At 61.6% G+C, this 16,039-nt stretch overlaps 1 protein-coding gene across 8 annotated transcripts in view; it reads left to right on the forward strand.

Annotated features, from left to right (window-relative positions):
* Positions 1-16,039, forward strand: part of SH3TC1 (SH3 domain and tetratricopeptide repeats 1) — a 48,919-nt gene that overhangs the window by 4,978 nt on the left and 27,902 nt on the right. For 4 of the 8 annotated variants that reach the window (XM_077875382.1, XM_077875429.1, XM_077875363.1 and 1 more), the window contains exon 2: positions 14,928-15,145. The exons of 2 other annotated variants lie outside the window; for them this stretch is intronic. In XM_077875382.1, coding sequence (XP_077731508.1) covers positions 14,974-15,145 — 172 coding nt within the window. In that variant the 5' untranslated portion in view covers positions 14,928-14,973. Of the gene's footprint in view, positions 1-9,321; positions 9,457-14,927; positions 15,146-16,039 lie in introns of those variants that run through there. 2 more of the 8 variants (XM_077875374.1, XM_077875418.1) reach the window with 2 other exon arrangements.

Below are 16,039 nucleotides of genomic sequence, written 5' to 3' on the forward strand. Positions count from 1 at the left end.
TCAATTACTTGTTTACGCTAATATGGGCTTCTGAGTATTTATTGCGTATTTCAGGTTATACCTAATACTACTTTATTTTGTTGCTCCGAGTAGTCTAGCTTCGGCCATTGGGAGCCCTTCACTGGCTCCTCTGTCCCTTTGACAAAGTCTCATGTATCCCTCTGTCATTAATCCACCCTTCCCTCCCGCCCTGCCTCCCTCCCTCCCTCCCACTTCCTACTCTTTGGTGCTACACAATGCTCCGAACCAGACGTTTATCTCAGTGAAGGGAGTGTATTTCGCATGCTGGGGCCCAGCTCCGAGCCCCTCCTCCAGGCAGCCTCCCCAGCTGTCTCCAGGCAGGATCCTGGCTGTCAGGTGGCTGCGGCCTCTCTGCGCATCCTCTGTCAGGATGGCTCCAGCTGCGCTATCTGGTTTCCATCCATTTCCTGGGCTGTTGTTACCAGGAGGCTGAGCACTCTGGAGGGCAGGGCCATCCAATGCATCCGTGCCTGGGTGCCCAGCACTGGGCCAGGCGCAGAGCAGGGCCACCAGCTCCCCAAGCCCACTGTCACTGAACAGTCATGACAGCAATTACTCTGCTTTATGTGACCCCCTGAGCCCCCGGACTGCGCTCTTCAGCACCCCTGCACTGTAGCACGTACTGTGTCAGGCCAGCGTGGGAGTCCGAGGGACAGGTGTGTGGCATGGCTGGGTCCCCGAGCTCCCCTCTGTGAGCACAGGAAGGCTCTGCCCAGGAGAGAGAGGCGGAGGACTTGCCCATCCCACAATGGGTGAGGGGGACCCCAGGGCTGGCACCTGGGCTGCTGCCACGGCCGTGTCGCAGCCTGTGACTCCTTGCAGCTGGGCGGCTGGCATGGGAAGGGCGCAGGTGCGGACGTTGGCCGACGACGAGGGGCAGGCGTGCTGCGGCCCGGCCCTGCCAGGTGCCACACGTGCGCATGGGGTCTCAGCAGCCGAGGCCCAGGGGCTCACAGGTGCCCTCGCCCCACTCGAGGCCTGTGGGCTTCCCTCAGGCCCAGCGACCTCCCCGGAGAGCCGGGAAGAAGGCGAGCCGCTGGGGGTGGGCAGCGGGGCAGGGCAGTGTTGTGTGACTCAGCGCACCAGAGGCGTGTTGCTCAGGGCTCTGCCCCTCTGCCCCCCCCCACCCCCGGGCTGGTGTTCAGTGTCCTGAGGGGCTTGGGCCACCCCCTGCCCCCTCTGCTGGTGCTGAGTCTCTGTCATGTGACACACGCACGTGGGGCCCATCGTGGGGTCCTCATGTGCTGGCCACATGACGGCTTACACGGAGACCCCTGTTACAGCGCCGGTGTGCGGCTGGGGGGAGGCTGGAAGGAGGCAGTGCCTGAGGGAGGCTGCGGGGATGGGGTCAGACCCCAGTGGAGAAGGTGCGTAGAGACGTGCAAAGGCGGGCTGAGGCCAGAGGCTTCATTGTCAACAGGAAGGGGGGGGCGGTGTTGAGCCGGTTCCTGCTGCTCCGGGGAAGGTGGGGGAGGAGTGGGCACTGGGGGGCACATGTCCAATTCCCCCCAAGGGGACTGCCCTGCAGCTCCAGCTCTGCCCCAGGTTTGAGATCAATGGCACCCTGGACTTGTCAGCGCAGACAGAGGTTCTAAAAGTCCCTGGCCTGTGGGTATAGACAGAGAGGTGTAGCAGGTGCAGGGAGAGGACCCCCAGGAAGCAGGAGGTGGTGTTCAGAAGGGGCCTGTGGTCAGCTAGGTTGAGGGGCCAGGGAAGAAAAGGCGACTGGAGGCGGCAACAGAGAGGGAGCTGGTGGAGGGGACAAGGCTGCTCTGAGGGGCGGTGGGTGGGTGAGGCCAGGCGGAGGAGGGAATGAGGAGGTGTTGCTGGGAAGGGAGCAGAGAGATGGGAAGTAGTCAAACAAATCCACTCTTGCATGCCCTCAGGGACTTGGAGGCTGATAGGGCCACCTTGGCCCTCAGGTCCCCGCACAGCCCAAGGGGGACTTCAGGGCGTCTGGCGGAAATTCCCACCTCAGCATCTCCACCCACCGCTGCCCTGACCTGGGCCTGGTTTCCAGGGAGATGGGTCTTGGCTGGGAGGCTGGGGTTGGGTTAATGTTTGCATAAGCTTGGGTCCAGATCCACCCCCTGGTGACTGGGCTGCAGAGAATGTCCAGAATTCCAGCGGGGTTCCACCCAGAGTCGGAATGTGCTCTGGGGAGTGAGATTCAGTGGGATCTGGGGCGTTCCTGGGGTCTCATCTATAAGCCGCGGCGACTTTCCAGGCTCCCAGAGAAAATAGCCCCAAGAACGTGCCGTGAGGCCCAGATAGAGACCTCTCTGCTCCTGTCTCCTCTCTGCAACCCTCTCTGGGTCACCTCATGACTCACAGCCAGACGGTCCAGAGAGTAGGACATGCCTGTCCTGCGAAGGAAAAAATCGGGGTGCTCCTGAGACTGGCCGCTCCCAGCTGTGTGGCCCCTGGGGACCCCATCCTTCCTTTTGTAGGGGAGGGGGCTACTTAGAGCTGGCAGGTCCTGCTGGGTCCCTCTGAGGGGTGACAGGACATCATGCCGGCCGGGCCTCACTCCCCAGGTGGGCCGTGGAAACAGCCTTTATGCTTTTCCCACCAGCTTCCTCTGAGAACCCAAGGGGCATTACTCAGGATGCTGAGAAGTGGCACCCCTCTTCTGAAAGCTCTGTTTCTGGGAATACCGGGCCTCCCTGGCCCGGTCAGATGAAGGAGCACCATTTGGAGGAGGGCCCAGCAAATACGCCCAGGCACCTGGCCAGCTCTGGGACCGCCCCGCCCGGCTGAGGAGGAGCTGCTGGATGGCCGAGTCAGCGGGCCCCTGGCTTGAGGGTGACGCCTGCCCAGGGCAGGATGACCATGACCCAGGCCGCGGCTGGGGGCTGGCGTCTTCAGTCCCGGCGGAGCTCAGGAAGTGCTGACAGCTTCCTGCAGGCCTGTGACCCAGCCCGGAGTGGCTGTCTGTCATCATAAGCCTGTTTGGTCTCAATATCCTTGTTTTGCAAAGAGCAGTTCCTGAAATCTCGGGGAGTAGAGCTTTGCTCATCTTTGATTGGGGTGGTTTCAGCCGCTGAGGCCAAAAATAACAAACACAGGCCGAGCCTTTACAAGTCCTTTCTGTATGTCCAGGGACAGCTGGGTGCCAGGACCCGGGCTGGTGGCATCCATCTCTGTCATGTCCCCGCGCCCCCCGTGCATCTCTCCTCAGACCCGGGCATGCTGAGGACAGATGTCTCCAGCCTGGCCTTCCCGGTTCTGCAAACCCAGCCAGCACTCAGGAAAGTGTGCGTGCACCTAGAAGGTGTGCAGTGGCCCTTCGTCCATTTGCCTGTCTGAGAAATTGCATGAGTCCCCGTCACATCTACATCCTACAGATGTGGAACCAGAGACCAGGACAGACGATGGGGTGTCGCTTAGTGTGGACCAATGAACACCGGGGCCCTCTTTCCTGTGACCCTGGGAGAGGTGCCTTCCCTTCCTGCGACTTGTAAGCCTGTTACTCAATCACCTGCTTTATCTGGTGCTCATGTCCTCCTGGACTCTAAGTGCTGGGTCTTGCTAATATGTGACAGTTTAACTATCTGTATGTGCAGTGACTGTCTAACCAGGCCGGCCTCCACCCTCCTTCTCCTCCTCCTCCGCTTGAACCTTCATCTGTCCTAATTCCAGCGCAGCAGGGAACGCCTTCTTGCTCTGGTGGGGGAATCCTGAGATGTTTTTCCACGAATCCCCACCCTACCCGTCCTCTAGAGCAGGACCCACTGGAGGGCCAGATCCAGCCCCTGTCTTGTAAAGAAGGTTCCACCAGCGCAGAGTGGACCTGCTTGTTGACCATTCTTGCGACCACCACCCGCTGTGTGTCATCTGTTCATCCGCCCCTGCCCTGACCCACCCGATGGCCCTTTACAGGAAGCATCACCACCCCAGCTCTTGAATGACCCCTGTGGGCCTGGCCTGTCTTGTTTCTACTGCCCAGGGGCTGCTGGTGAGAACCAGAGCTGGGGAGTGAGGTGGGGAGTAGCCACACAGCCTACACCCACCCACCCACCCTAAGGGCCTGTGCATTCCTGAGATTCAGCGTTATGGCCTGTTGTGGATTAACTCTGGGGCAAGAGTGTGACCTGGCCTCTCCTTCCATAAAGCCACGTGCCTGAAGCAGGGTTGTCCAGGTGGAGGCTCGGTTTGCCTGGCGCTGGGAAGGCCTCTGCACCTCCTCTTTGCCTGGGTCTTCTTCCTCTAAGACTCTGCCCAGAGGCCTCCACCTCCAGGAAGCCTTCCTTGATTCCATCCTGCCCTCCTTTCCATCCCAGGCCTCCCTTTACCACTGCAAAGTTTGTGCTACATCATCCCAGTCTATTTCCAAGCCTGCCTCTCCAGCTTGTCTGTGAGCCCCATGTGGGTGGGGACCTGGCAGGTAGGGCTGAGACGAATGAGACCAAGATCACGTGGGTGGTAGGGGTAGCTCCGAGCCCCAGGTGGAGTAGGAGATCCATCAAGAGGGTAAGCCACGTGCCAGGGAGGCTGTTGGGGGACCCCAACTGAGTGTAGGGGAGGCTTGGGTCATGTCAGGCTCTGACCTCACTGAGCCAGGGTCAGGATCCATGTCTGTGGTCCTAGGGTCTGGCAGGAGCTGGTCCCCTCTGGTGCTGCAGACTTTCCCGAGGGAAGGGCAGAGAACCGGTTTGGGTGCTTCCCCGTGCAACCTGGAACGACATTCGTCTTGAAGGAACCCTTTGACTGTCTTCCATGCAGAGGACACTGGGGAGACAGGGACCGAGGGGCAGTGCATGTTTAAGGTCCCCCAGAGTAGGCCCTGCCAGGGGATCCTTGTCCCTGTCCCTTCTCCAAACCTCCGTTTCCTTGCATGACCCTTGAGGCTTCAGGAAGGCATCGGCTAGGTTAGCGCCGCACCCTGAGTGTGGGCTCTAGCTCCCAGGACGTGGTGGTCGGGCCTTGGCCTTCTGCAGACACACGTGCTTTCCTGGGTGACGCTCACCATGCCCACAGCTTCCACACTGGCTAGAAAACGTGCCTCTTGCATTTGTTCTGAGCAGACAAATGCAGGGCAGGAAGCCATCCCTTCTCCCAAAATGTACCAGCTCCTCTGCCAGGGAAAGTGCCTCCTCCCTGGCTGGGGATGGGGCGGGGATTGGGGGCGCAGGTATGCTTTGTGTGCAGCACCTGCCCTTAGGCCTGCTGTGGGGCTTCTTAGCCTCAGCAGCTTAGAGGGAGGGAAAGGTGGCGAAGGGGAGGTGAGGGGAAGGCTCTGAGGACACTGAGTCTGGCTGTCGACACCTGGGCAGCACCCAGACATGTTCACCACACCTTACAATTTAGTGAAACACCCATTGGCCCCTGTGATGGGAAAAGCGACAGAGGCAAGGGATGGCTCTCTGAATTGCCACCTGGAAGAATTAGAATCAGGGTTTGGTGCTGGAAGATACAAGGATCTGATTACTGAGAAAGCCCCAGGCTCGGGTGTGTTTTCTCTGGCTGCTTGTCTCACACCTTAGAGGGTCAGGGCATCTGCTTTGGCACCAGGTGGACCTGAGACCCCAGCTGGCGGCCCTGCCCTTGGGCTGTGTGACCCTGGGCAGGAGCCGCCTCCACGCCCATCTGCCTCTCGGTCCAGCGGATGAGATGGCGGTAATAGTCACTCCAGGAGTGCTATAACCCCTGCCTGGATCTAGCATCTTCTTGGCAAGTGAGGATTGGAATGTATTAGAGCAGCCGTGTCAGACATCAGAGCTGTTGCAGGTGTGTGTGTGGGGGGTGGGGGCACTTCGAGACCTCCAAGTCCGACTCCACCATCTGTCCAGGAAAGAGTGAGACCTGGGGAGTGACAGGCTATCCTGGTGGGACTCGAGGCTGGGCTGTGTGGGCCTGCCCCGTGCCCAGCCTGTGGGAAGGACCCCTATTTGAAAAGTCCCCCAAACTAGAAAGCTCATGCTCTTCCTCTGGAAGGTTATTCGGGTGTGCCTGCAGAATTGGGGTGCACTCTGGAGTTGGGGAGCACTGAGCAGAGTTGGGCACTCTGGGCAGGGATGCATTCTGTGCAGTTGGTGCAACAAGCAGACTTGGGTGCTCTGTGCAGAGTTGAAGCTCTGGATTGGGGTGTGCTGTGTGGAACTGGGGTGCATTCTGTGCAGTCAGGGTGCAGTGTGCAGAATCAGAGCACTGGGGACAGTTGGGGAAGCCCTTGGAAACTCCCTGAGGCCTTGGGCCAAGAGCACAGCTGCAGAGACAAACAGGATATGGGGTGTCGGGCCACAGCAGGGGACAATGCCCAGGAGAGGAAACGTGTCCAGTCCCTTTTATGGATGTGGAGCCCATCTGGGGCAGCTTTCAGTACCATTTCCAGAAAAACAAAGGGAGAAGGAGCCAAGCATCTCGTGTTCTGCACATTGTGGGGTTCTGGAACATGGGCAGACTGAAAGGTTCGGGGTCCCACCATACAGATACGGGCCACAGTCTGGGAGGGGCAGGGGCTGCAGTGGGCTGGACAGGGAGGGTTCAATGCCTGTGCCAGGCTTCTGTCTGCAGCCCCCGGGCCTCCCCAAGCAGTGGCACAGGCCAGCTCTTGGCTGCAGAGTGGGCGACAGGGCCAGGGAGGTCACCCTTAGAGGGCCTGGACAACCCTGCCCCCTGCTCTCACACGCCTTGGCCTTGAGAGACGCCCGGACACTGAGCACTTGTACAATGAACAGACTTTTAAGGGCAGCTGTGGTAACAGGCTGGACTTGGCCTGCTAGAGATGTCCTGCATCTCATTTAATCCTCATGAGGATCCAGAGCAAAACCACAGAAGAGCATCTGACCCCCCACCCCCCCGGGGCTTCTCTGAGTATCCAAAACACCAAGGCCGTGTGGCCGCCAGCAGCGCTGACCTTGGACGCAGGTGCCTACGTCCTACCCCGTGTGGCAGCCTGAGCTCTACCCTCCTGTGAGGCCTGAGGGGAAGAACAAAGGCCCATCTGCGAGCATCTGCGGTCCTCCACAGGTCCCAGATGCCACTTCCAAGGGCCTTGGGTACCTGTGTCTGGATGGGGGAGGCAGGCTAGCCCAGGAGAGTGGCCACAGCAGGGGAACCCGTCCTCCAGAGCAGGTTCGAGGAGGCCAACTTCTGAGGTCCAGTGAGTCCTTTGCAAGAGGCAGGGCATCCTCGGTTCCAGGGCTGTGAAGGCAGAAGTATGGGGAGCTGGGCAAGGTTGGGGGTGGAGCTGGAGCAGATGGGAGGGTGGGGAGATGGAGCAGCAGGTGTCCTCGAGGAAGGGGTGGTGAGGACTTGCCCTAGGAGGAGCTTCAGGACGGGGCATCCGGACCTCGTTTAGGCTCCCCTGGGGCCCAGAGGTGGGGTCTGCAGGATGCTGAGGCCGAGGGGAGCCGCGGCGGGAGGCACTGCGGTCAGGCAGGCAGGCAGGCATCAGCGTTCACCGACTGCCCTGGCCGGAGTCTAGGTGTACAGGGCAGGATGCTGGCCCCACAGGCGCGTCCACGGGAGCCTCCGAACACAATCTTGTTTAGGAAAAGGGTCTGTATGGATACAATTATGGTGAGGATCTCGAGAGGAGAGGGACTCCAAATGCAATGGGAGTGTCCTTTTACGGAAGAGAAGAGGAGCCACACAGAGGGTGGCCGAGTGCTGATGGAGGAGCATGTGGCCGGGAGCCCAGGAGCGCCCCAGGACCCTGGAGGCTGGAAGAGGCGGGAAAGACCCTCCTGGAGCCTCCAGAGGGAGCGCGGCCCTGCCCACATTGATTTAGCCTTCTGGCCTCCAGACCCGGAGGGAATAGACCTCCGTCACTTGATGGTACCCAGTCCATGGAGCTTTGTCACAGCAGTCCCAGGACATGGGTACCGAGGCCATCACAGCTGTCCTTCCAAGAGACACTGAGGGGACAGCCAGGCTTGGAGAGGCCACATGTCCCAGTGGGAAGGAGGGGCGGCCTGTGAATCGGCTGCCCCTTTGCTCTCAGGGCTCCCGGTACCCTGGGACCCACACAGTAGCTTCAGATTCGCCCCCGTGACTCTGCCTGTGAAAACGTCCTCCCCGACCCTTGGCTCCCTCTGTGTGGTGTCCATGCAGTGGGACCTGGCTGGTCTGGGCGTGCTGGGGGCCCGAGTGTCAGGCCTGGCTCTTTCGGTGAACTGCTAGGGCCCCCGAGGCAAATGGCTTGCCTGCTCTGGGCCTCAGTGACCTGCTCTGCCCAGCAAGGTGCCCTGGCCTCGTGCTGGCCCTCATGCCTAGGCTCCAGCCCCGTGGGGAGGGAGGGGAACTTGTGACTTTGGGGTGGCAGCACATGACACCAGGAGCTGGTAAGAGAAAGTTGTGTCACCTGGAGGCAACTTGGCCTGGAGCAGCGGTTCTGCCGGACGTTGCCCCAAGGTGACTAATGTCTGGAGGTGTCTGGTTGTCACAGCTGGGGTCTGCAGGGTGGAGGGGGTAACTGGCCTCTAGTGAGCCAAGGCCAGGGATGCAGCTGTAATCCTAAGTGTGCACAGCAACCCCTCCCCGTGACAGAGAGCCATCACCCCAAGTGTCAGTGGTGGTACCCTTAGAAATCCTGGCCTAGGGGCCTCAGTGTCTGTCAAACCCAGTTCTGGGCTCCTCTGGTTGTCACTGATCTTGGGCATATCCCACGACCTCTCTGACCTCAGCTTCACTGTCCGTAAAACAGTCACGTTGCCACCGTTACCGCTACCACCGAGTCAGAGGTGTTTCCTGGCTATGTGCACAAGACAGAGAAGGTCTCTGTCCTGCCCTTGATCCTGGGGCCCTGCTGGGTCCCAAAACCCGTGCGTGGGAAGTCAGAGAACAAAGTGGGGTACCTGTGGTCCAACCTCCATCTGTCCCTGGTGGGCCAGTGGGCAGGCAGAAGGCAGCACCCGGCCCCGAGGGAAGTGGTGCACATGTGTCTGCGTGTGAGTGCACGTGTGTATCATGTGTGTGCATACCTTCATGTGCATGCACGTATGTGTATGTGTGTCACGTGTGAATGTTGTGTGTGTGTGTCATGTGTGCCATGTGGGCGTGTGTGCACTAAGCAGAGGAGGAACAGAGCAGAGCCGAGGTTGGCACAGCCGTGGGGTGGGCAGCTGGTGCACTTCCCTAATCCTGGGGGCCGAGGCGGGAGCCCGGGTGTTCCCTGGTGTCGATCTCAGAGCTGGGGGTGCTGGGCAGTCGGCAGGCAGGACAGGGCCTGGAGCTGGTCCAGGGAGGAGCTAACAATCAACGTGAGGCGCCCTGGGCCTGCCTCTCCCACCGGCCCCGGCGCAGGGAGGAAGTGTGGCAGGAAGCAGGGGGTGGTGGCGGCCGCCGTGCAGTCAGCCGGGCCGTGGGTGGCCGCTGCCTGTCCTGGCTGGCTGAGACGGCCCGCAGGGCCAGCTGGCAGGGAGCCGGGAGCCGCCACCTGGTGCCTGCCCACCACCGCCCGGGAGCTGCCTCTGAGGAGCTGGGACGCAGGTACGGGGGACACCGGGACGGGCGGGACGAGGACCGGTGAGCGGGTATCATCCCCGGAGCTGGGGCTCACCACCCACGGTGCAATCTGAAAATAGTCTGTGGACTTTCACTTTCTTGAAGAGTCCTCTGGCATCTTGGGACTGTGGGGAGCAGAGAGCTGCAGTCTGGGGAGTCTGGAAGGCTGTGGGCCGGTTAGGAGACCGCAGCCAGGAGTCCTGAGCGCCGGGGGCAGCCAATGAAGCGCCTCGCTGCTGTGATCTCGCTGGACCCTCCCTTCATGTGGGCACCCAGCAAGCGTGTGCCAGGGTCTGGGCAAGGCGCAGAGCCCAGCCAGCAGGACGGAGTCCGGGTGTCGGGGTCTCCGGTGGGCCCCTGCCCTAGGCAGGTGCCACATTGGGCAGACACCACAAGACAGCCCAGGGTGGCTTTGCAGCTGTGCCTGGTCACTCTGAGGTCACCATCTCTGGACCTCTTTAACATCATCTGGATAGAGATGAGTGCCCTGACCAGAGGCACCAACCAGATAGTTGTAGGGGAGGACACAGACCCAGGACTTCTAATGTCAGGTCCTGCCCTAGGTGGGTGCTCCCAGCAAGCCACTGAGACCCCCTCCTGGCTTCCAATGACCTCCCCAGGAGCACCAGACCCCCAGCTCTGTCCCTCACAAAGCAACCTTGGCAGTTAGTGGAGCTGGCTGGTGCTGGGAGCTGTGGCCTCCCACCCAGGGGGAGGCAGGGTGGGGGCTGAGATGGAGTGCGTGCAGGTTAAGGGCAGGCGCTCCAGTGCTGGACTCGGCCCCTCTGAGTTCGAATCCCGTCAGTGCCCCCTGGCCAGCTGAGTCCCTGCAGCAGCTGGCTGAGCCTGTGAAATGGGCACCGTGGCGTCCCCTCCCCCAGGTCATCAGGGAGATTAGATGGGTGTGTGTGGTCAGCACCTCAGGGTGGTGGGTGCTCAGGGACGGTCACACTGCAGTTGGTGACGATGACACATCCTATCGGGGGCATTGTGCACTTGATTCTCACAAAATGTCTGATGCAGGTGAGGTCGACCCTACCTCCCGGCAGAGAAAGCGAGAAGGCATGCGTATTACAGGAGAACCAGTGTCCCCGGGGAGGCCGTGACACAACATCTGTCCCTGGGGGGCTCCCAACAGCGGGAACCTACTCTCACCATCTGGAGGCCACAAGTCCGAAATCACAGGGTTCTCAGGAGGCACCAGGGGAGGGTCCCTCTCACCTCCTGCTTCCCGCCTCCTCCAGCTCCCGGGGCTCCTAGCCACGTCCCTCCCTCTGGCCTTTGTGGTCACATGGCCTCTGCCCCATGCCCATCCACATCCCTCCTTTTATAAGACACCATCCCTGGGTTAGGCCCCCCCGCCCCCTGCAGCATGACCTCATCCTAACAAGTCAGATCTGCAAAGACCCTCTTCCCAAGTAAGGCCACCTGCTGAGGCGCTGGGTGGGGATGGATCTTGGGGGACACCACCCCAGTCCAGGGGTGACCAGACAACTCAAGAGGTGCTTCTTGGTGGTGTGGACAGGGTCTATGTGCAACCAAAAGGTACTGGTTCTAGACGAGCCCCATGAGTGCTTCCATCAGACCCCCCAACCCAATCAGGACTGAAAAGGTACCACCTCTCCCTCTGTGGAACCCACTTTTATTCAACACCAGCTGTAACCCTGGAGTGTTCCTTGTGAGGCAGGTGCATCGGCTCTCCCCGTCTGGGTGGGCAGAGTGAGGCGTGGAGAGCTCTCCCAGCCCACCGACCCCGTGTCTCCTCCCCTGGGCCGGGTGCTGGCCAGGGCCTGCGGCCTGCTGCTGACCCACCAGGCACCCACCCCCCGGGGTTTTTGTCCCAGACAGACTGAGCAAAGAGGGTGAAGGCCAGAAGGGAGGGTCTCCCTGTGATGGTGACCAGAGAGCGGCCCCCCAGGAGCCCAGGTCAGCTGCCAGGGCTGTGGTCTGGGAGCTGCATCCACTGGAGAGCCCCGGCCTGTGAGGAGGAGCGAGGCCATTATAGGAAGCGGGGAGGGAACCTTCCTGCACAGATTGGGCCCACTTCCTCATCTCCAGCTGTGACTAGGAACCCCCCCCCCCCCCCCCGCCCCCGCACTGACGACTATCACCCATGGCCCCGCCTGCCCAGGCACATCCGTCACGGGGCAGGTGGGAGGGTCTCTGAGCCCAGGAAGCCTTCCCTTTGCTCTGGAAGCTGTCCCTGAGGCAGCCGGGAGCAGGCCCCTGGTGCCCCCAGACACACACACGGAAGGGCCGGTCCTGACCCCGGGGCCGAGGCGAACAGGATAGGAGGCTGCCACGGGACCCGGCACAGTCCTGCGAGATGCCCGGCCGCAGGGTCCCCTGCTGAGCCCAGGGTGGGGGCTAGGATGTGCCTCCTGAAGGGTAATGTGGCCGGGCAGGGGTGTGGGAGGCTTGGACCCCAACATGGGCTTCAGCAGGTCAGAGGGGAGGGACGGCAGGCTGGCCTTGCAGACCTCAGGCATCCTGGTCCCAGCACCCCCATGGTCAGCTGGGGTGTGGGAGCTGCAAGCCAGCAGGTGAAGCCAGGAGGAGGGAAAGAAACAGCCCAGGCTTGGGCTTGGCTGGGGCCTGGGGACCACAGCCAGTACATGGAGCTGGATCCGGAAGGACAGAGAGGGGTCTTCATGCTTTACAAGGATGGAGATAGCCTAGCTGTATGTGTCATCCCCTGGGTGCTCCTTGGAGTCAGGTCCCCATTGGGGGTGGGGGTAGGGGCCCCTGGAAGCTTCGCTCCTGCAAACCTTGCCGGCCTCAGGCTGTTGGGGGCTTGTTGGTTCTGGTGCTGGAGCAGATGGGCTGTTTGGGACCAAGGCCACAGGAGGGGCACCAGAGTAATTCCTGCCAGAAACACGGTGACTTGCTTCTGCAGCCTCCATGGCCATTACTACCTTTCTTTCTTTCTTTACTTTTTTCTTTTTTCTTTTTTTTTTTTTTATCTTTTTCTTTTGGATTATGGGAGCAATCCTGGCTTATAATGGGCTGAAAAGCAGCCCTTGCCAATCCCCAGTGGAGATCACTCTAGACCTTTTAGGGGAGGGTCCAAGGAAGGGGCAGCAGGCCTTGTGAAGCCCCCCTGTGGGCTGAGACTCCCCCACGTGACCATCCAGGGAACCTGGGAGGGGAGCCAGCTGCCTGTGCCACTGGCTGAGCAGTGTCCCTGGGTCCTGCTGGTGTCCAGTGCATGGAGGCTTTGGGGACAGGTCACATGTGGCTGAACTGGGTGTGTTGGGTGATGGGCAGTAGCTCCCACGGGAGCCCTGGCCTCAAATCGCCAAGGGCCAGGAAAGAAGGCGGGCAGGAGGCCTTGCCACTGACCCCGTGAGTCCTGTCCAGCTTGGGAGGAGCAGATGGCCAGAGGGATTGGCCCACTTCCCTGGGAACCCGGGGGTCTGGGACTCCGTCATTGCTCTGCGGCTGCCCAGCTATGTGGTGACTCGGGCCTTCCGTGCTTTGCCTGGTCAGTCCTGAGCCCTTTGGACGGTTGTGGCCAAGAAGTGACCTTGGGCGTATGGCTGTCTCTGGGCTCTGCCCCACCGTGCTGTTGGGCCCACCTGTCAGCCCCTCTGTACATGGTCCCCACCTCCCCCGGGGGCCTCGCTGACTCCCCAACCCCCTTCCCTCCCTCCACCCCCCAGTGTTGGGAATTACCCCTGAACTAACTAGCCCTGGCACATGCAGGTGGTGACAAACACTCGTGTCCAAGGCTCCCTGGGAACCTGGGTCCAGGCCCAATCCTTGGGTTCAGGGGGTCTGGAGGGAGGTGGGAACAGGCCTTGAAGGGAAGGGTCCTGTATATTCCATGTTGTGTCTGATAAAGATCCAGCGGCCTCTTGGTTTTGGTGACAACATGAGGAAGGGAAATAAACCCAAGGCCCAGCATGGGTCCAGCTCCCCTCTTTTGTCTTCTAGGACTGAAGGGGACTTCCCAGGGTACAGAACCAAACCCCCCACTCTGGGCCTCACAGGCTTTGGGGGCTCCTCTGCTTTCATGGGATGCTCGATGCTTTGGGAGCCCTCACCTCATCTATCACGACCTGTGCCCCATGTCCTGTGTCCTGCACCCCAGCATCTCTAAGGCTGCCCAGGTGCTTCCTGTCTCTGCCAAGGGCATCAGGGTGCAGCTGCGGGACAGGACCAGGGCCGGTGGTTGCCATCCAGGCTCAGTTCTGCATGGCCACCCCCGTACTCTGCCCGCTGCTGGGGACTTGCTCCCCAACATCCTCCAGGGAAGGGGTGAGATGGTGCTTTCCTGTCCCTGCATGCAGACGGAGCTCCCGCTGGCCAGTCCTAGGTTTGGGGTGAAATCTCATAGGTCATCATCAAGGGTCAGGGGGTCCCGAAATGAGGGGTTCTCTTGCTTGTGCTCTTGCCGACCTTGCGCATGAGCTGGCAGGACCATTCCTCGTCTCCACTGTCCCCGAGGCGGAAGCTGAGCAAAGAGCTGGCTTTTCCCGTCCCTGGGGCCCAGCTGGGGGTCTTCCCCAGCCCCAGCCCTGACCACTCAGCACCCCTGCCACCCCAGGTGTTCCATCTGAGAGGGGACTCTGTGTTCTTCTGTGTCCTCACTGGTGACAAAGCCCCAAACCCAGGAGCAGGGTGTGTTCATCTCTGGACATCTCTGATCCATCTCTCATCTCTGACCCCAGTAAGGAGGGAGGCTTAATGACTGCTCCTGGGGGGGGAGCAGTCGCCCATTCTGTCCTCGTTCTGCCTCGGCCACTTCCTCCTTCCCTGCCATCTGCCACCTGCTTCCTTCCCTCCACAAGCAGCCTGGAAGCTGGCTCACTTCCTGGCCCCTGGGATGGGACGGTGTTCCGGGGCCCCTGCTAGAGCCCAGGCCTCTTCCAGTGTCGGAGGCAGAATCCCCGGAGCCTGGGGCGGGGTGGGGCTGTGGTGTTGTAAGGAGCCACAGGGTCCCTTGGGAACCCGAGGCCAGAATCACAGCGCTGCTGGTTGTGGGAAATGGAACTCGATGGTGTCTCTGTGGGAGTCTGCTCCGGCCCCACTGGACAGGATGTGTGGGGTCTTGCTCACGTCCAAGGTGCCAGTGTGTCCCAAGAGGACTTCTCTGTGCCCCACGTCCGTCTGGCGCTTGCAGGAATGTTTGAGCAGCCATGACCTGTCGGGCTCTGAGCTACTTCCTAGAGGTCTACTGATGAGCTGGAGTGGGACCCCCACCTGCCCGCAGAGACTTCCAGCCCAGCTGGTGAGAGGGGCCCAGGTCTCAGAAAGAGCCTGCGGCAGGGGTTTGTCGTAGTGGAGAAGCAGAGGCCCCCCGACTCAGGAGCAGAGCTCTGGAAGGATGTGCAGAGGCCCACCAGGCGAAGGGGAGGCGATCTCCCCTCCTGACCCCACCCCGCGCGGCACCCACGGGCGCCTGTGTCCCTGGGGAGGCCTCGCTGCTGACCAGCCCCCTCCTCTGCCCACAGTGGCCAGCTGGCATGCGGAGCCCCCGGCCCTGAGGCTGCAGCGGACATGGAGGGCCCAGCGGAGGCGGCCTGGGAGGAGCCGGCCACCAGGGGGAGGGGGCCCACAGCGCCCTCGGGAGGCGGTGGTGGCGGCCACAAGGTCCAGAGAGCGGCCGTAAGCTCCTCGGTCATCTGGGCGCGAGCAGGGCCCGAGGAGGCCGAGGTTCTGGGCGGAGGCGGTGAGTACAGCGCGCCGTCCACCCCACTGGCCAGCCGCCCGGGATTGGAGCGGCGTCCACACGGTCAGGGTGCGTGTGGAGACCGCCCTGTGCCCAGTGAGACATTGTGACACACGAGGGCCCCGCTGGTGTTTCTCCAGATGGCCGTGTGTGTCTGATAACAACCCTGGTGTGCTGAGGGGAGGGCCGGGAAGCTCTGGAACAGCTGCCCCCGGGGAACTTACGGCTCTGGAGTAACCTTGGCGCTCCTGGTCCTGCTGTGTCCTTAGGACTGAAGCCCCTGGGACTGCTCAGAACGGGGCAGCCCTCATTCCTCTAGGGGGCAAACGAAGGTTGTCCAAGAGGGGATCCGGGGCCACCCAGGACCAAGCCGGGGCCTCCCCCTGGGGGAGAAGATGTGCCAGAGACGTGGGCACCTGAGGCCAAGCGAGGAAAGGAAGCAGGGAACTGCCAGGGATGGGATCATCCGGACTGTCCTGGGGGACCCCGGGGGCATCCTGACTGTGCAGGGGGACCCGGGGAGATCCTGACTGTGCAGGGGGACCTGGGAGCATCCTGACTGTGCAGGGGGACCCGGGGGCATCCTGACTGTGCAAGGGACCTGGGGGGATCCTGACTGCAGGGGGACCCGGGAGCATCCTGACTTTCCTGGGGGACCTGGGAGGATCCTGACTGTGCAGGGGGACCCGGGAGCATCCTGACTGTGCAAGGGACCTGGGGGGATCCTGACTGCAGGGGGACCCGGGAGCATCCTGACTTTCCTGGGGGACCTGGGAGCATCCTGACTGTGCAGGGGGACCCGGGAGCATCCTGACTGTGCAGGGGGACCCGGGGGCATCCTGACTGTGCAGGGGGACCCGGGAGGATCCCGACTGTGCAGGGGGACCTGGGGGC

The sequence above is a fragment of the Canis aureus genome, chromosome 2 (assembly GCF_053574225.1).
Source record: "Canis aureus isolate CA01 chromosome 2, VMU_Caureus_v.1.0, whole genome shotgun sequence".
Taxonomy (NCBI): Eukaryota; Metazoa; Chordata; class Mammalia; order Carnivora; family Canidae; genus Canis; species Canis aureus.